A 21297-nucleotide genomic window follows, 5' to 3' on the forward strand; every position below is an offset into this window, starting at 1 on the left:
GCTTGTATTTTGTGTTGTATATAGAGTTATACATCTTGGTATTAAAAAGTATTTTGAAAATATTGCTACCAAAGTTGTCGTCCTTTGAATTTGCACGTGACCTTTGTAGTGTCAAACTTTCTTTGAATAAGAGACGTTTATTTTAGGTTGTCTGAATAAAAATAGATGCACTGTATAATGAATATGAAGGGCGAGATTTTAATGCATGCCAAAACAAAATGGCTTGTTTTAGGGTCTGTCGTAAATTGATCAGTTTAACTTTGACAAGGCTATCAATCTTTTTGGTTGCCAGGAACAATGCAGTGAAAGTGGAACTGACCCTGGCTACCATTCCAGATTTATCAAAGTTGGTAACGTCTGCATATGTAGTTGTTGAAATAATTCTGGCAAACGTGCATCGTCGGATATACAAACGGGCGATGACAGGTTTTACTCCTCAAACAAGATGTGGTCACCAGAGAAAAGACGTGATCACCCGTGAGTAGAAGACTTGATCAACCGTGGGTATACGTCAATTGAAAAAATTGCGGTTTACAGTGCATAATATCAACGGTGTCATTTACAATACCTGATGTTGTTTAAATGCTAGAAACTTGTGGTTAGTGTATTCAGTTTGACGGTGCCTCTTTTCATTCATGCTCTAAATGGGTACCCGGTACATACTAGTAATTATAATGCATATTTCAAGTCTTATTTTCAAGGGTAAAATCAAAATTACTAGAACTTGCATAACTAACTTTTTTTTAATTTGGAAGATTTATAAAGCGGATATTTGTAGCTCCTTTACCTTTTTTAATCATTCATGGTTTAACCTTTCTAACAACCTTTGAGTGATTCTAAGGAGAGGCACACGTCAAAGAAAATAAATTGTCCAATAAAGCACTCCCCACATATCGTCTTGCACATTTCTGCTAACACTCCATTCTTCCTTAGTTTGCTTTTTCCGATGATAAAATTGACCCAGTCAAAACACACAAAATCGAAAAATTTCTTCGATTTTTATCAAACATTTTATCTTCAATCTAAAGTTTAAAAAAAATCTCTATAGTGTAAATTTAAAAGACAAGTTCTTGGTTTTCTTTTTAGTGATTGTGTACACACAAAGTACACCTAGAGTCTGTTCACGACACAGGAAACGGGACACAAAAACACAAGTATAGATATTGTTAACACACCTCGTTATCCAAAGTGCATGTGCAAATAGTAACTTTGTTTGATCTGACGCACGTTACCTCTCTCTCTCTCTCTCTCTCTCTCTCTCTCTCTCCATTTCAGAAAAAAAAGAGAAGACAGTTTATGTTGAATGTTTAAAAAAGATTTTTTTCATTCGATAACCGAAAGTGCACACTGTACACCTAGAAATGATGACTCGACCATGCTCACAATACCGTCTCCGCATCCATTTACTCCAGGGAAGTCATATTGTTGTTAAAATGCAAAATCTTCCGCGATCCGATTACCCCAGATCATTTGTTCATAAATCTCAAGAAGGAAAAATTCAGTCAAATATCCCCAAAATCGATAGAAAATTATGTAAGAGCGTCTTCCGTTGTTCTACTTTGGTTTTATGCTCTGTTCTTCACACGGGAAAAATAGAAAATTACAATGACAAGCATGTTTGCTGCAGCAGACACCCCCCGTTCCAAAACCGAGTGGACTTAATTATTTCTGTTGTCAATTAAAGTTCTTCAGTCTTCAAATAAAGTATAGAAATTACATGTACATGTACCATAATTTCCATCAACAGAACATTTCATACTCGATAATAAAAAGCTTAAAATATAATAGAACACAAGTAGGTTACTGGAATACGGCTTCTACTAGCTGAATAGACACTACGGAGGAACGATAAGGAAATTTACCGAACTCTGTTTTTCCCCTCTGACTCGGGTACTTTCTATGGAAGTTTACTGAACTTTTACGTAAAGGGGCGGTACAGTATTTTTTTCATTCTTCTGATTTCCTCTTTTTTGGCCAGAAAGTTTCTTGGCGGCGGTAAGAATGCAATGCAATAAAGTTTAGTGACACAGTTTGCATGCTTGCTTATCTAGACCTTTGTTTCTTTTTGAACTTTTTTCTGGAGCATCAAAACAACTCAATAAATAGGGTCGGACCGAGCTATCGCTGTTTTAAAGTTGATGTAATTATTTGTAATTCGCATGTCTTTCATCTGGTCTTTATCTCAGATGCTTTCCTTCACCTATTTTATCAGAACAGAACACCTAGATTGTGAAAAACGAAGATAAGATTAAACAATTTCATTTCAAATATAAGCAACTCTTCTCAAACTATCCATGAAGAATAATTTCCTCGATAAATATTTATGATGTAACTCCTCACACCCTGTCCTCGATTCACTGTATACACAACCTACAATAGATATAATATACACCATGTACTAAATTACTTTTGGATGTTATCTTTTGCGTGAATAAAACATCTCAAACTATGTAAAACAGAACCTATGAATTTCACAGTCTCGATATATTTTGTATTGATTGTTTGCTGTTTCAACGCTCAATTGTCACCATGTCAACACATTCAAAGGCTTTATGCAAAAACCTGGACGAGTGTTTGACTACAGCGGTGGCTTCTATATGCAAAAGATCGCAGGTTCGACCCCCGTCTGCGACCAAATTCGGACGTAATAACAAAAAGAAACTATGCAGCAGTGAAACCTTGAGCTTCGTTGCCCAAAACCAGTGAGGAATTTGATTTGAATTTATTCACCAGAATTTTGTGATATTATAACATGAGATAAATAGTCTCGAAAATAGCATAACAGTAAGCTATTAATCAATCAAGCGATTGATAAAGATCAATTGTTTCCAGCAAGTATTTTCGTTTTTATTTTGCAAACAAGGTACAGACATTGCTACAATCGAATCAAACTTAAATGATTTATATGATGATATAATTTCAAATGAAGTTTTCAATTGTACTTGTAAATTTAAATGACCTTTAATACTCATTGGCTTTCTTGTAAAGAATTCAATAAAAGGACTGAGAAAACCTCTGCTTGTTTTCATTGTTGATTGTTCCCATACAGTTTTTCATCAATTATAAAGTAGTCAAGACTTTGTTCTGTAGCAAAACATCTGCCAGATTCAGTCTAATATAGAGTGATTTGTATATATACTCCTAGTTTTTCAATTGCTGTCACATCCTTCCCGTGGGAGATATCTCAGTAATCATCGCCTGGAAAGAACCAGGCCGACTGCGTAGAAAGACAGCCACAAAAGTAATTAACTCAAAGACATTTGAATTCTTTATTTCTTGACACAATATCTTAAAATAAAAAAAAAGATTACATTATCAACATTTTAAGACAAATAAAAGCAATATTTCACCTCCAAGTGTGCAGGTGCTTGCAAATCTAAGTAAGAAAACAACGGAACACAGTAATAGGAAATAGAGACACAGAGACAATGCATGATCCGTTTTCCTTCAATATTTAATAACTCTGGTTATAGGACAACATGCGAGACACATTCATTGGATGAAACATGTAAATAAATTATGACTGTATTATGACGCAATATTCCCTAACACTGGCAAGACTAGTTATACACTAACTGGATGTGTGTGGTATTTTTGGTAGTCAGTTTGTGTTTGGTTACATGTACATGTAAAGATATGGTGGGATGCTTTTAAAATTATACAAGAACTTAGAAAATATGTCTATATGATGAAGGGACTCCGAGTAAATGAACATCTTCTAAATTAAGGTAATGAAAAAATATGTACAGCAAGATAGACAAATTTAGCACAATTTATACCCATAACAAACGACCACAGCAGAAAACAAAACGGGTCAACGATCAGAAGAAAAGATGAAGAGAAAGAAGGGACATCGGAAATAAATAATAATTAAAATAATTAATATGTTTATAGCTGCAAAAAAAGTGACAACAATGCTGATACATAGGGGTAAAACGCACAGTGTTAGTCATCTTATACTAGTAGCCATAGTGAACAACCCAAAAAAACAAATCAACAAAAACAAAACAAATATGAATAATTATATTAAAAAAGCACTAATTCCAAAGAGCCTAACGTATAAAAACATTATCATCAATACTATGAATGTTCATTGCACAATTTTTTAACAAGTCAAAAAGCGATTACAAAAATTACAACAAATAAATCCCCTAATCTAACAATACATTTACAGCAAAATATTTGTTGTACTTAGAGAAAATGGTTAAGATTGAAGGGATGCTTAAATAATGAGAGGAGAGAAAAATGGTTGAAAATTATGTTTGGAACAGCAGCGATTTCTCAGGTTGACATATTGTACTTGCAAAGAATCTTTGACCAGGATGCTTTGAATCTGATAAAGGATTAGTGTTATCTTCTATGGCGGGCTAAGGCACATCGCTCATTCCAAACCTCGGCGGCTGTAGGCGTCTTGTCTGCAGGCTTCATGGTACGTTTTTGATTTTTCTTCTTAAAAAATGCCATCACGTGATTATAACCTGCCTATCTATTGAGAACAGACATGCGATGGAGCGATTGTTCAGCAGAAAGCATGTTCTCAACTGCTGGTTTCCGCCCGTTTTTCTCCCCCCTCTGCTTTTTCCAGTAATGGTGACTCTTCGGCATCTTCGCTCTCCTTGCCGTTGGCTTCTTCGTCAGAGGGTTCTTTGATCTCTGGGGTGTCTCGGGAGTTTAGGATTGGACTAGATTCTGAGACGTAATCGTTTGATGTGACGTCACCGTTCTGTTTGACAGATCCATTCGGAATAGACGCGAAACTGGAGTACTTTTCATCAGAGTCTTCCAAAAGTTTGTCATCCTCTTTGGCTTCAGTTTCCTCCTCTGTGTCATCTATGAATTTGATTTTGTCCAACTGTTCCTCTATAAAACAGAAAGGAAAGGAACCATTTAATTGTTATGTGGTATTAATGAAATCAGACTTCAATAAAACTATAATTATCAAAATTGAGACTTCAATGGGTTTCGGAATGAAATAGTCATAAAACTACACAATATTTGATATCCTACCTTTATTTCAATAACGAAAAAAAATTTATATCGTGTATTTTGCACTGATCCACACGTCTTTCATTAAAGAACCTACATGTTCATTCCAACGAATCAAATTGTTTTCTCAAGAGTGAAGCCAATTACTAAATATTTGGGCGATAAAAATACACAGTAATCATATATATATAAACAAATCAAGTTTGAATGTTGTTTAAAAATTTCTGCAATCAAAAGACGGCAATTTGACGGGGTAAGAGATTGCACTTGGATATAATAATAAATGCAATTTGAAACCATTATGTATTTTGGTGTACCGAGCTTTGGAGATTCCGGGGGGTTACTCTTGCGTTTGTCTGGCACTGCATAAACATCTTCAGTTGAATGTGCTGTTCCATTAGGTTTTCCGTTTTTGGTCGGGGTAGCCGAATCTTTTTCAATCTCGTCATATATCCCTCCATCTTTGTAGTCTAAAACATTTGGTGTGCTACCCTTTGCCGAACCGTTCTCAATATCCTGTAATTTTACAATTTTGCAGATTAAAATAAAAACTAATTACATTTAGATCTCATATTGCAAATTTTGAATTTACTGAGTGGGTGTACACACAAATTTACAACATGACATATCTCTTCTGAAATATTTTTTAATACAATTTTGTTAGCAAAATAGCAAAAGACCGATATTAATTTTTGAGTATACTTCACATCAATTTTTATGAATATATCGATAAAAGCTTGTTGTTAGCTTCCCTACAGAGAGCAAAGGCTGGAAAAGATAATCCAGTATAAGCTAGAAGTTTTCTATAAGGAGCAGGCACACCTCCGCCGATTTGAAATTCGTCTAATCGCACGAAAGAAAGTGGGTATTTTTTAAGATGGTCGAAAACTTCACATAGTTAATTCAGTCTTATTCTAAAAGCTCTGAAAGATCACGTCAAGATTTGTTATTTGCACTAAAGGAGGAAAAACACCCACTCAAAATGACGTGACCCTTTATTACAAGAGGTACAGCTAAAATATTTGATGATAGATTTGAACAAGATTTAAGAACAATGTTATAATTTATAGGTAAAATATTCCTAATTGCAGGCATTCATCACAATGATCTTAATTTCCCGTGACTCATTGCTATGACAGTCATAAACCGTTTTACATGTATACAAATCGTTTTGATTTTCTATTTGCAGATCTTGTTATGAAATCAAATAACAATGTTTAACAACGATGTTGAGTCAATCAAAACACCAGTGAAGGTTCCAATTTCTGCCTTCGATCTTTCTATTACTTTCTGGTTATTTCTGAGGCCTTAATTCGTTTGCTGTGGGTGTTAGATGGAAGCCCGGCGTTATTAAGCGAATCCGATGAAAAGATCAAACAGCTATTTTTGTCAAATTGTTTCAATTCGTTCTGAATAGCTTGACCATGGGCAGAATTAAACTGTTTTAAATATCTAAGAGGGTGAAAAAAATATAAACACTCTCGCCTTTCGTAGTGTTCTATATTCATCATAAGATTAGCAGAGTCGATAAGAAAATACAGCTTTTGCTAACAAATGTCGATATAATTTTCCGTGTAGCATTTCATTTGCGGCTCAAATGTATGACAAGATTTGCAGGCAAGTCAATCTATTTCAGTTGGCTTGTCATTTATGGCTCTATAATTAATTGCTTATCAAAGTTTTAATGGATCGCTTTCTGTTATGTCTTCTTCCGGTTGTTTTGAGATGGACCGTGAAATCCAAAACGAGGTTAATCACCAGTGTTACACTGGTCGTTTCAACAACTCTTGTAACTTGCTTGTTTAGAATCTTTTTTGTCTTTGATATTTGTGTCATCGTTTTGTTACGAAGAATTGTATAATCGTTAAAAACGTTCCTCGTTGATTTATTTGTCATCAGTCTTATTGAAATCATCTCTGGTAAAGTTAACACATTTACAGTTAACATATAACATGAATTTTACAGTGAACATTTACAGTTAACACAATTACATATTTTCAATAAATATTTGGGCGTATCTTTACATATATTTTTTTAACCTATTGCAGTTATACATGTAAACGTGGACTGCATGTATAAATCATTTGATAAACGATGACAATCCAGTTTTTGTCGATCAATTACATGTAATACTATATATCAGAGAAATACCTGAATTGGACATTGATTTATTGCCATCAATCTTACTAAAACCATGTTAACATATTTAAATACGTAAGAATTTTCAAGATCAACGTGAAAGGTTTCTAAGTATATTAATTTCAAGATTAAGATACTTACGTTTTTGACCTTGAATGACCCTGACCGCTTCTTCCTACAGTATCTACTGACGAGAAACCCGACGACAAAGAAGATGATGGCGGCGACGATAACAACAGCGACGACAATTCCAATCTTCACCCCGTCGTCGTCATCCTGTCAAATTAATTCGAACCACTTGACAAACATCCATCAATGTATTATAGTTATAGCTGAGGTTACGACCATAAACAAGAGTCGGAATCTAAAATTAGGTCAGTTGTCAGAAGAAAAAAAGACAAATGACTGTGTAAGTTTGCATTTTACGCTAATTTTAAAGTGATAAATTGAAAATAATATATACACGAATCGTGTTTGAAAAACGTGACCAAAACAAATGCAGGAATATAGGAAACCTTTGTATCAAATGTTAAGAGGGTTTGGACAATGTACTATAGTGGGTTTGGGCTTGGGTGCAAGATATATTATAGGATTCAAAAGGTTAAAAGGTGTGACGTGACATCTTACCATTTTCTTTGAGCCCAATGCACCTGCTTTCAAAGGAGACTTATCTTTGGTCGCAGTATCTTTTAAAGAGTTATCTGAAAATAGAAAACAAAAAATATTATATGATTTGTCTTGATTCGAAACAGACCAGTACACAATTCTTCTATTTTAATTCCCATTGAAGCAAGTGCAACGATTAAATGAAACATGCAACAAATATCAAAGTGAAATAAAACAGACATCAGAATCATAATTTATAAATCTGTATATAGATTTCAAAGCATGACTATATACCTCTCAAGTCCCACCTTGGGTTAACTATATTCCGTTACAACGAAAAAGCTCAATGGCGCAAAAATTCCAGAAAACACCCTGTTTTATCTTGTTCTCGAGTTACAGTATCAATCTCAAGATACACGAATAGTATTAGGGCTGGTCTAAATATTTTGACGTCTTTCCAAGAATATATTATTATTTGATAGATTTTATGAGTGCACAGCACTGATGAAATTCGATGTTGAATGTATCAATGATTTGACAAATGACGTATTGATGGTGCAGCATGTTGTCGATCACGACTTGTTTGTATGTTTTTTTTTCTTTTTGCAGGTTTGGGTTTGCATCTTTTGAATTCCTGATTGAACTATTGAAAACAAACATGCTCTGCCAATATCACTCAGGAAATACATTCTGATAACGTTCCTAAACTAATCGCTTATCTCTTTTAATGGTCTCTCTGGAATACGTTGGCTGTAGGGGGCCGCCTTGCAGCAGCATCTATCACGTGACGTGTAATACTACGCACAGGCGGTAAATTTAAATGTTCTAATACTAGTAATACGTCGAATTTACTTCTCAGTAACAAGATACTCTAATCATATGTTATGTATTTTAACTTATACATTTACCTAGTTTACTGGATCCTTTCACACGTATTACATAATCTAAACATTCAGGTTTACAATAATTTGACTGAAACGAATCAATTTTCATGCATTCGTGTCGTACTCAGTATGCCCTAAGCAACAAGTTTTGTCCCTAGCTGCAGCACTGTGTGTCTATGGAAAAAAAATCAGCACAACGCAGAGCTACTTGTCTGCAGCTGGATTTAACCATTCTCACCTTGCAAGTCTATGAAGTCCTCCTCTTGTTTTCCTAGATCAATGACTATGCCGTTGTCCCCTGAGTCCAAACCAATCGTTTTTACGGTGGTGACCTTGTACTTGGGTCTCGGTGTGGGTGTAGTTCTCAGATCAATAATTGTAGAGCCCCTCAAGTCAATGATGACCATTCCGTCTTTGTCCGTATAGTGGAGAGGTTTTGTCTTTGTAGTAGTAGTTGTCGGTTCCGGCGTTGTTTGGACAGTTGGTGTGGTTATCTCGGGTTCTGTTGTAGATGATGTCGTTGACATTGTTGTTGTTGTTGTTGTCGTAGATGTTGTTGTTTGAGGTGTTGGTGTACTTGGTTCAGACGTTGGTTCAGGTGTTGGCGTTTCGGGTGTTTCCAATGGTTCTGTTGCTTTCACCGTTGTAGAAAATGAAGTTGGTTCAGACGTTGATGTTGATGTAGATGTTGAAATTGCTTCTGATGTTGATGATGCTAATGGAGTGTGCTCAGACGTAATTGCATACCCAGTATCATTCGAACTAGAGTCAGTTTTAGATGTCGTTATATAAGCTGAAGTGTTTAGATTTTCAGGCAGAGAGGTAGGAGATTGCGTTACAATAAGTGGTTCTTCTGTTGTTGTCATTGATTCTGTAGATGTGGTGAATGTAACATTTTGATCAGTTGGTTCATATTCTTCTTCAGGAGACACACTAATCGGGAAACCTTCACCGCTTCCTTCCGTATCCAGAGTCTCGTTCTGAGCGTGAGGTAAACTAGTCACGTGATGCGACTCCTTTTCTATGAAGACGTCATCAATGACTGTTGGTTTGACTCCGTCACGGTTTATTATTAGTTCCCCGTCCCCTGATCCTAGGTCAATGGACTCCTCGGTGGTGCTTTCCCGCGGTTGATCATTTTGAATCTCCTTTCTATCATGAACACAGTCTATCCTATAACTACTTAAATCACTATACTCTTTTTGACTACAAGATCCACACACAGTATCTTGTCTAAATGTGCACGATTTGATCTCAAAGAAGCCCTTTCTACACGTTGAGCAGGAGAAACACAGTTCCCGTGTGTTAGATTTGGGGGTATATGTGCCCTCTGGACACTGGGCACATATCGTGTCATGAAATTCGTTACAATGTCTTTTAGCATAATGCCCAGCTTTACACTGACGGCAATCCGTTCGGGCACCCAGTACCTGAAACACAGAAGATGGAATAGATACTGATAAAATGATAATTTAATCACAAAGAAGTATTTTCATAACTGATCTATGTGAAAAAATTCATTTTTTTTTCAAAATCAATTTAAAAATATTGTATTCAATATGAGTTCACTAGTACTCTTACTGCGTTTCTGACATGTTTCTTTGTGTGAAAGAGAACATAGCATGTCTGCCTTTTGGATTTATTATTTTTTGCAATGCAAATGCTGTTTTGCCATTTATGATATTAAAGACGTGGACCATGAATAACGTAAAAAAATTATTTCAGTGAATGAAAAAACCTCATCTACCCAGTTCTGGTTCAACAGATCAGGTGATAACAGCTGACAAAGTTTATTTTACTGGTCGATCTGTATTTATCTAGTACTTGTCTGGTCTTTAGCGAAATAAGAAACTCACGAAAGATTACGATCAATTTAACAAACACGCACATGCAAAGTGTGCACCCTAGCTACCTTAACGAAAAAAAAACGTCATTGCTCAAATTCAAATAACACTCCATTAAAAAAAAGGGAGCTACATGTACATAGGTTTACAATCTATAAACCGGTCGGACACGATGCAAGAGATTAGTGGAAGTAGTTAACTACCTCAAAACGTTTAAGGATTGCGTAAGAATATTTCAGATAAGGTAAAAGGTATAACCTTGTTTAACATGCACAGCATGCACGCAGTCAGATTACAATAAATTAAGCGAAGCTGTTCATTCCAACATTGTAGACATTGGCAATTAAACTGCTCCGCAAATACATGCATGTTCTTAGATAAGAACGAATAATACTCTACGAAACACTAAATTTGAGAATTTCAAGGTATAATTGTAAAATTGTTGTCTTTGATACTGAATATCTTTTATTTTCTATTTCGACCATATTTTCTCGCGTGATGAAAATATAAGCTCATAAAGATCCTTATCCAACATTATTCAACAATATCGTCAAAAGTTTGATTTAAAAAAATGAAAGAGAGAGAGAGAGAGAGAGAGAGAGAGAGAGAGAGAGAGAGAGAGAGAGAGAGAGAGAGAGGTGTTTTTTACCGATATTTAAAAAATGTCAATAGGCTGTTAACATCATTTACATTTAATAGTGATGGAGTGTATGAAAATATCAATATTGGCACGTGTAGAAAAAACTTGCCCTTTGTTCAAGAAATCAGAATTCACTAACTGAAAACGTGTTCATAAAAAATGGTTTTGGGAGTTTCTAATTATACAAATAAAAGTAATTGACTCTCTTTCGGAGTGTTGATTTTATGACCCCGTTTTATTGCCGTTGCACATGGCTGGACGATTTGCAATATCTGCTAAATTTTCTCCACTGTTCAGCTGCTCTGTATAAGATTCAATATTGATAAACAATCTCTTCCTCTTTGTTTACCTTGGCGTCTTAATAAAAGTGTTATACCAGGTCGACCCTGATGGATAATGCTTAAGTTCACCCTGCAATCACCAGCAAGGTCTGACCAGCTGGGAATGTTTAAAAAATGATTCAGAAAGTGCAGAAAGGAATTCAAAAGATCTAAAAACTGCCAAAGATTGTCTGCTTCGTCTCTGTCGGTCTAGATTATACTTTTATAAACCATCGGCTGGCCACAGCTAATTATCCCGAGATCACCGCGGCGGAGTAATGGCTAGGGTGTGTTCGAATCGTTTTCCGAGTTTGTTTATATACTCTATTACTACAATATTATAAACAATTTAGACATTTTTGTCCAACATGACCGCTCAAAATTTGCTGATGAGTAAATATTTCCATCCGAATCTTACTTGTGTGTATAACTGTATATCCATATGAACCCTAAAAATTTTTCTATTGAAAGTGGCATTTCGTTATATTAGTCGACAGATTCATAATAAATACAGTATACGGACATTTCAAGAGATTAAAAGTAATCAAGTCCATGATTTATTACATTTAGGGGGAAAATGTTAATCGCTTCACAGTACCCAATTTACTGATACCCCATTTTATCATAAAAGGTGCGATATAAAAATGTTGCTGACAAAAAGGAATTTCTTAAATCAAATTCATATCAATAATCTCCATAAAACAATAAATACCAGAGAATGTCTCCTATCTACTCAAAACTGAATCCGATAAATGAAACATATGTTTGCTGCATGCAACGGAGCTGATAATTTTGGTGCAAACTCAAATTTAACAAAAACCAGTTAATTATGAATGAATGTTCTTCCCTTATCTCTTCGACACCAAGGCCCCTGTTAATGTTGTGATATTAAATAATTGATCATTTTTCACATGTTTTCTCTACCCTTTTTAAGGACAATTAATTTGTTTAATCAACACACAGAAAGTAACATCTGCATCCGTGTTGAGATAGATAGCTGTTGATAATTTCGCCTTTAACAAGTTCACACCAGGTGACTCGGATAGAGGGGGTCGGGGTTCGTGTGTGGCGCAAGTACATCGCGCAACAAACCCAGATGTCGGTCATGATGTTCGAACAGTAAACAAAAGAAATCTCACTTTGTCTTTAAAACATTCAACGCTTCAAAGAGGACAACGGTCTGTTGACATGACGCCTCATGCCTATCTCATGCCTATCTGAATGTACCGCGGAACAGTGATGTCTTTCTGACAACACGGGTTACACCGCCGCATGGTCACGGTGAAGCTTAATTTATTCGTTCGTAGTTCCTGCTCAACGGGCAAAATTGTTCCGTGCATTGAAAATCAACTAATGAAAACTTCAACGACAAATGGACGACATTTATTTCATGGTTTAGACAGGGGTGTCGGTAAGACGGTGTGTCAACATAGCAGGGTCTCGATTCCACAATTGATTTGTCAATCGTTTCTACGGTGACACAACATTTTCACTGCCATGTCATCACTGCTTGCAAACTTTTCACCTACACACTTTCAGCAAAAACGTTATTTACGACACAAACTTTCAAGAAAAAAAGAACCCCAGACTACCTCACTAAGTTTGTAAGAATTTGTTAACTCGCTTAATTGAAGAAAATTGATTTGTTCCGCTGAAGTAATCAACTTGCTTCTTGTGGATTATGTAACAGCGCATGAAATGTCTTAGATGCCATTAAATTAACCTATCTGAATAATTCATTCTCTGACGAGACGAAAATTTCCTCAGATTTACTCTTCACATTAAATATTCATTACGACAAGTGTGAAGTTTACACACAAAAGAACACACCAGTACCACCTAGTTTAAGCGTTGTAAAAAGGAGAGAAAATGAGGAAACAAAGAAAACCAAATACTTAAACGTCCCCCAATAAAATACAGATGAGTTTCACCACAGGAATCATTTCAAGCATTGCAATTTTTTTTAAAAAAAACAACGCCTATGTCAAATATTTAACGATGGATCATTTTTGTAAACATTTGGTTTTATTTATTTTTCTTCAATCTTAAAGCATATATCACAGTAATTTTGCCACTCAATAACACATCCAAGAGACGGTGCACTTATTTGTTGTTATTGTCGATGCTAATGTTCTGAAATTTGTTAGAAAACTCAAACTTGCTTCAGGCTATTGTACTGGATACCAATTTAGCTGATGAAACCCTGTTTTATTTCATCAAACAAATTCATTGACAGTTCACTACTTAGCTGCCCCTGGTCAGCTTATCACTTACATTATCGTTAGTGAATTGGGCTGTAATGTAATTGAATTATACACAGTCATAGGTTCGAGGGGCTGGAGTAAAATCCTCTGAACCAAAGAAAAGGGGGGAAAAAGATCTCACGATTACGTACCAACTTAATACTCTACACAATGAGTGTAAAGCATAAGCATACGGTTGGAAGCCAAACATATGTCATGCTTGTTACCATTTCATATGCCTTTTTTCGTCGTTGTATACATCAATTGCATTTGAACCGTGTGGCAATCTGTTATTTGATAAACTATACAACTACTTGAATTGTGTTAATTCAATCAAAGGGCATTATCTGTGCAGTACAACAGGAGCCTATGTAGGCAATATACCTTGTACAAAAATTGCCCCATAATGCTCAACTCTTTACGTTTAAATCGCGTCTCTCCGATTTCCGACCGCCTATGGTCCACGGGAAAATCTGTATAACTTTGTATGTGAAAATTATTCCTACTTTTGAATAGTTTTTGCCTCCTGGGCGGCCAAAATACTACTCTTTAGGACATACTGACGCCATGACCATAAATGCAAGCATGTTAATTAATTTTGATTAAAAGATTTCTCTTTGAAAAGAACCAAAAGATTCTTTATTTGCTATCGTCAACCAGTTTCCGGTTTTCACTGCACCATTAGCGTTCAGTAATCGGAGTTCAGGCAAATTGACATGCCCTTTACAAATTTAGCAATTTTTGTGGCAAAACTCTCATTGTTAATTGAAATTACCAAATTATATAATTATCCTATGACAGCTAGGCAAAAAACAAAAATCCATGTATCGAATTTTTTGTTCACATTGTATGAGAAAATACAAAAAGTCCTGATTTTGCTATATGATTCCATCACCGCGTGTGGTACTAGGAGCAACTTATTTCCCAAATATTCTGTTATGTAAAGGAGGTATATGTATTTAGTTAAGATGTGTTTGAATGACAAATTACTACCCTGTGCATTAAAAAATTTTCTTTTATGAAATACCGATATTCAGATAGAGTTAATAAACAACAGATTCAGAAAGAAAACGATTCCCCGGTATCCTGTTGGAATCTGTGACTGTTACAAGGGACTTTGCAATTAAAAAAATGAATGCGTCGTGTTAACCCCAATTAATTAAGCGAACATCGTGCTAATCAAAGGAATCTTATTTCCGTTTAGAATATTAATACTATGTTAAAATGTTTACTGCTTAACCTAGCAAAAAGTGCAAAATGTCGCGAGCGGAGATGTGCGTTGTCTGATCAGCATTTGTCGTACGGGACAGTTCCTGTTACATGTACTCAGTAAATTATGTGATATGGCTAGGACAAAAAAATTTACCAAACAACCAACCAGCAACTGGAATTACATGTTCATACCAACAATAGTCCTAAAGAAAAACATTAACCGTGCTATATCCGTGATTTTATTATTGGTAAATGACAACGACCCCCCCCCCCCCCCCAACATTCGCATATTTAGTCCGAAAACCATCGTTTGGTCCAAATTCCGGACATTATACGCCCTCGCAGATGAGTACACAAAGAATCTTCACCGATTTTGAATAAAAAGAATCAATTTGAAAAAATCTCATTAACTGACCATTAAATCGCCCCTTTAGTCATCTTATATTCGTAACGTTCTCTCTTACTGGAACATTGAGTCACGTGGCTGTCATGGCGGTCACCTAATGAAGGAAATGGTTGACAATGTGACCCCGGTTTTGCGGTTTTGTAGACGTCAAGTTAATCGTAAGTTTGGTGTTTCTACGAGAATAAACTGCTTGTCTCCGGTGATGCCGTAAAATGATTTTTGTCAAACAAGAAGAATGCCACAAATCAAATAAACCACAACTTATCTTAGAGTAAAAAGAACTTTCTGTATTGCCATAAGGACAATTCATTTATCCACCTTAATTATCTGAAAAATATCGGTAAATAGTTTCATCAGTGTAAAACTCTAGATCTTTGAGAGCTGTAGAATATGTGGGTTTTTTCAGTGATATTCTGCAAATGAAATTTTGTTCATTCGATAAAAGACAACATGACAATATTTTTGTACAGATATAGAATTTCAAAATGTCATATTTGATGAAAAGTTCAATACTTGTATCTTAATCAACCCAGTACTTCGACTTTCTACTCATTTCAAAAAGTTTGCGCTCTATTATTCGCTTTCTAAAAAAGCCTTTAAAGCTATTGAAACGAACATCGATTGTAATCTCTAGTCTTGCTTCAGACCAGGTCGTGGATCAATTTAGGTCATAATCTTTTGTCCCTTTTTTGTGTCACTGTGTCGAGAGCCATTCACACCGGTTGAAAACATTGTTTGAAAACATTGCGTCATTGGCTCTGTATATATACATGATTAGGAGTTAAATCTACCATAATCAGGCATAGTTAGGCCGCTAATAAATAAAACAAGGATTTGTATAAAGGGTGTACTATAAATTCTATAAATCGTCAAAATATTTTTCAATCGCTCGAATGGGTCTGATTGTAAGTTTGTGATCAGAGTGCCGATAGGGTAGAAAACCAGGTGGGTGGAACACCCTGGCGGAACGACCCTACGTATAGTATGGTGGGCATTCAAGTCCCTTCTCAGTACACACAATTGCGCCATTGACCTTGCAAAAGACGCTTAACTTTACTAACTGTCAATAGCATGGTGTCACAAACATTTTGTCTCTTTTCGTTCTCAGATAAAATTTGAAAAAAAAAATTCTGGATATTTGAATAAATAAACTGTTGTATTGTTCCACAAACAATTCAGTTGGACAATATTTGAACGTTTGTGTGCAAAAAGTTTAAAATTTGATCAGATTTTGAGAGCATTATGAGGACCAATCCCCTAATCGGCCTCTAAACAAGCACAATGCGTTTCTTTGTAAAAGCAAACAGTTAAAAGTATTCAGTGTGTTCTTATAGACCATCCTAAAAGACGGCTAGTTGAATAAGATTATATGAAAATTCTAACGTTTGAAAATCGGACTAAGTATTTGTCGACTATCCTAAAGACTATTGTAAAATTTGCAGGTCACTACAACAGAAAAAACCCTAAAACTCGTCAAGACAGTGAAGTCAAATTAGTAAAGAAAACTTTTGGATGTCTCCCAACACCCATCAACCCTTTACCTTAAAAACTACATACAATCAAAACGATGCAAAAGGCGGTTGTTTCATGAATTTCAAAGAAGAAAACCCAATCTTGTATGGCGCGTATAAACAGAACCAATCGGTGAAATGCTTTTTGTGAATGGCCGGGTGTTTCTATGTGTGCACATGAACACGAGATTTATCTGTTGTCATCAAACAATATTAGTTCTTGTTGACTGGTTGTCAACATACAGATCAAAGAATAAAACCCATTGACGGGATATACGTAAGAAAACGACAGACGACATCTAATAGTTGAGATTTTAAATTGACGTTTATGATTCCCTCAAGAAAAAATATATAGAAAATTGAATCCCAGAATCTAGGCCGTATTGGGAGTCTTTTCTCTTAAAGACCTTAATGTTTACAAAATATACGTGAACCCTTTATCAAATTATTAAAGTACAAACTACGTCATGTGATAAGTAAAAAAGACAGGTATATGGATCACCGCAGGGTAAATGTATACTTCGTATAGTTACGTAATAAAGTTGTAAAAAAAGGGGGTGGGTGATTTTGGTGTCTCGATTTGACCGGTCAAAACCAGTCTTGAGTGGATCCGTCATGATTACTGTGAATCGAATTCTCCATGTGCCATGTATAGTTTATTCAACCGATAAAAATCGTCATGTACGTATATTCCATATCTAATTTCTCTTGAGAACCGTGTCCGCATCCTAAGACAAAACGACCTTGATCTGATGCCCTCATCCGAAATCCCCACGACATTTCTCGACTTTGATCACAGACACTTTATCAAATCTTGATTATCATTAACCACATGAAGTCTGTCAAGACAGGTGACATTACAGTTCATAAATCAATCTGTCAACTGAACGTAACCTGGGACAGATGACGGGGTCTTGTACATGGGCTAGATATGTCTACTTGAGGATAGAGGCTTTCATCTGCAAGGTCCTGTCCTTAGCCTGACTTACTGACTGTGATTCAGAAAGACACCATTTCCGGGTTTGTTGGTCTCAAATACTTCAAACCAACACCAAATATAGTATCTCTTTTATTTAGTTCAGAACGTTTGCCTGTTAGTTCAGCAAGTTTAACTGCTTTTCGGGTTTTACGCAATTCATGTACAGCAGACCAAATAACCTACGACGCAACCAGTGAGAGTATTAGCGGTAGTTGTACCCAATGAGTGACCTGGGGGTCATACAATGCTCCGACGATGACCCCCACATCTTAACAACTACCCCTCGTCGTTGTTCTCACCCTTGCTGTGATCTGAAGTTCGTTAGATGTCAACACGGACGAAATTCGTGCATGTTTGGTAACCTAGCTTTATCAGCTGATAGAGCTTAATCAAATAACTTCTCTATCTCGTGTTTAAAAAGTTTTTCTCCTCTCTATAATATATTTAGAAACATCTATCAATAAAGCAGTGTCCCATTAAATTGTTGGCCAATAAATATCACAGGGTCAGCCATTCTTGTTTGACAACCATGAAAATGTCTTATCATTAATGTAATTAAGTACTTCGCCTTATTAATTTTTGGATGACATATCTATTTTGAGAGATTCTGGTTTATTCTAAATATAGACGAGACAATATATGCATCCCATAAGTCGGTCGTTCTTTGCACAAGGCTTGTTGCTTGTAGACTCAAAAAGTCAGGTAGGGACAAATTAATGACAACTGCAAAGAGACAACAGAGAAACTATATACCGGGTATTGCAAAGTTGTAAACCATGCAGGGATATACTGCAGCCATGACGTATGAATTTGTCCCGTCTGGTTTGCAGAACAGTGGCCAGGTAAAATGGAAATTGCATAACTGCCAGGATACAACTAAAGTTGTCGTCAATTTATTGCAACTAAACGGGGAAAGGTATATTTATCAAACGAAGTGAGTCACTATTTCAGTGCAGACCAGCCCGGTGACAAGATTTATAAGCAGACAAAACCATTCGATCCAGTTCAAATCCATACAGATCGAAATCTGTGAATTCGAGAAGGCACATGTTTCACGAATTATTCATGTCGTTATCTCCAACTGCAGAATATCTTATGTCCTTCATAATTTCTGCAGGCAATTATTTTTCCAGGTTGCATGACAGCGGTCAGAGAAACCAATAAGCATACTGCGTAGTTTATTTTGTATAAATAGCCAACAGCTAAAGAGACGGTACGAATTTGTCATTGGCTGTAAGGCAACTAAAATTTTCTGTCCTGTGTTTTGAAAATCTATTTAATCCATATATAAATTCCGCTGTGATTTTTTAAAAATCAAACCCCGGTTGAAAATATCTCTTCTGCCGTTTTGTGAAGATCATTATATAATCTTCTTAGTCACTCAGAGAAATAATAAATATACTGATTGAGTAAGACAGCTACAAGCGGGCCCTACTGATTCTGAGCCAGAGAAGCCAAGGAAACAGGAAATGAAATCCAGGACGGAAGCGACAGGGTTCATTACAACAAAAAATCTTAGTTAAATCCTTCTGTTCATTTTATTATTTTTTTGATAACAGTATGTGAAAAATCTGCTTTCATCACCAACAGCTTCTGTGCTATTATCGAACCGTGTGTCCTCGATGTGGCAGGATTATGGAAGGTCACTTCAGTGCTTAGCGTTTGAACAGAAGGCAGCGGAACGTCATAATGTATATCAGACGATTCCACATGCAAAAATCGTCTGCGGACTTCCCTTTATAGGTCTTGATATACAAAGACCGCTCAAATTGTTTAAAATAAACACAGTAACACAATATAAAGACATATTTGCTTTACCTTAAAAGATTTTTATGCTATATACTGTTGGTCGTTGAATTGTTAATAAAATGAATTTGAAACATCAATGCGTTCAAAAAGAAATGCTAATTGGGGAAACTCACCAAGAACCGTATATAAAGGGTAAATGTTAAAGGATAGAGGACCTTTTGGAAATTAAAGTCTGTTAAATGTTACAATTAAAAGACGTATACATTTTTTATCACAGTATCGCATTAAAATGGTGCACCCAGTAGATAACATAAAAGGGGACAAGATTACACCAGCTTACAAGTACGACAATGTTAATAGACCAAGGACATGCACGGTATTCAAGACAATCGATCTCCATGTTATATGGGGGGGGGGGGGGGGGGGGGGGTCCGACTGTGTATATTATTTATTGATGAGACCCATGTAATTACATGTTAAATAAAGGTTGCACATATCTTGAGTTTAATAATTTAGAGAGAGAGAGAGAGAGAGAGAGAGAGAGAGAGAGTTGCATCATTTGATGATTGTGCTCTTTTTCACCAATTCATGTTACGGTTGTCGCCGAATTAGCGTACAACAAAGACAGAACTCACGATTTCTGACAGCTAAACGGTGGTGATATTTATACCGCAGGAAAAAAAGTGTTACGATTGCGTTCGTTATCATAAATTAGGAATAAATTAGCTCCCAAAGTGTCCCGAGTTAGAATTTTTATAGACGATTTACTACATAACCACTACCTGAAAGATTCCTTTCGTGTTTACTTGAGGAACCCGGAAAAATGTTATACACTATAGACAAACTTGAAAAACGTTGTCGTTTTCGGTGAAATAAAAGAATATAAAGTGCTGTCAACGTAAGAGTAAAAAAATCCCATTACAATATCTACGGCGAATTTCCGACCGGTAAGACATTTTTTCAGATCACTAGTCAACTTAAGTGGAACCTAAGGACCACGCCAAATGGAGTTCCGGAGTAACAAGGAAGCATGTGTCTGTAACGTCACAAAGCCCAGTCTCTATGACATTGTCAGGACTGAACTAGTCTACACGTTGAAAAATTCATTTTGACCCCCCCCCCCCCAAAAAAAAAAAGCCATCAAATTTTTTAATTAAAATATGTAGCGAAATTAAAAAGCCCTACTTGTAAAATCAGTTTTAATATTTAACAAAATCAACCTTAATTAATAAAAGAATAAATTGAAAAATACCTTCAAACTCAATTAAGAGCTAAATTGATTATATCTATAAGTTGTTAAGCTTTGATTGATTTACATTTACACTGAAATTGATAGAAAATATAAAAATATCTTACCTGTGCGACACAAATGAACATCAAAGCTATACATGACACCTTCATGGTAAAATTTTGGAGGTCTTCGATGTATATCAATTTCCCAGTCAATTAGAAACAAAATACTCGAGAATGGGGAAAAAATAAATAAAGCAGTCAGTGTAAATAATGGATATTAGAGTAGAACATATCCAAGGAGATATAAAGGTATTAAAACTCCTTGGTCTGTGACTGGATCACCCTTTCACACACGAGCGTCTAGCCCAACTGATCGCTTCATTTGATTTGACGAGAGGCCCGAACTAGAATCAACTGTCACTCATTCATGATTCCCTAGCGTACACTAGTACTACGTCATCACAGACATTTAAATTTTCCGATGCAATACCCATTCAGAGTATTAAAGTTTTAAATTTTTTAAAAATACTCTTGGAATTATTTTA

At 35.7% G+C, this 21297-nt stretch overlaps 1 protein-coding gene across 1 annotated transcript; it reads right to left on the reverse strand.

The window, feature by feature from the left end:
* Positions 1-3255: 3255 nt before the first annotated feature.
* LOC128186519 (uncharacterized) lies at positions 3256-21297 on the reverse strand. Its single transcript, XM_052856312.1, has 6 exons — positions 20876-21297; positions 8854-10045; positions 7753-7826; positions 7267-7401; positions 5304-5502; positions 3256-4860 (listed from the first exon to the last, which is right to left on the reverse strand). The coding sequence occupies exons 1-6, from the start codon at positions 20918-20920 to the stop codon at positions 4538-4540; spliced, it is 1968 nt and encodes a 655-aa protein (XP_052712272.1). The 5' UTR covers positions 20921-21297; the 3' UTR covers positions 3256-4537.

Source organism: Crassostrea angulata, chromosome 1 (genome assembly GCF_025612915.1).
Source record: "Crassostrea angulata isolate pt1a10 chromosome 1, ASM2561291v2, whole genome shotgun sequence".
Lineage (NCBI taxonomy): Eukaryota > Metazoa > Mollusca > Bivalvia > Ostreida > Ostreidae > Magallana > Magallana angulata.

Excerpts from the sequence above, each read along its gene's own strand:
- LOC128186519 (XM_052856312.1), bottom strand. The coding sequence starts at position 20,920 with ATGAAGGTGTCATGTATAGCTTTGATGTTCATTTGTGTCGCACAG. Across the intron at positions 10,046-20,875 it reads TGTTCATTTGTGTCGCACAG|GTACTGGGTGCCCGAACGGA; the intron begins GTAAGATATTTT and ends TCTGTGTTTCAG. Across the intron at positions 7,827-8,853 it reads GGACTTCATAGACTTGCAAG|ATAACTCTTTAAAAGATACT; the intron begins GTGAGAATGGTT and ends TTCTATTTTCAG.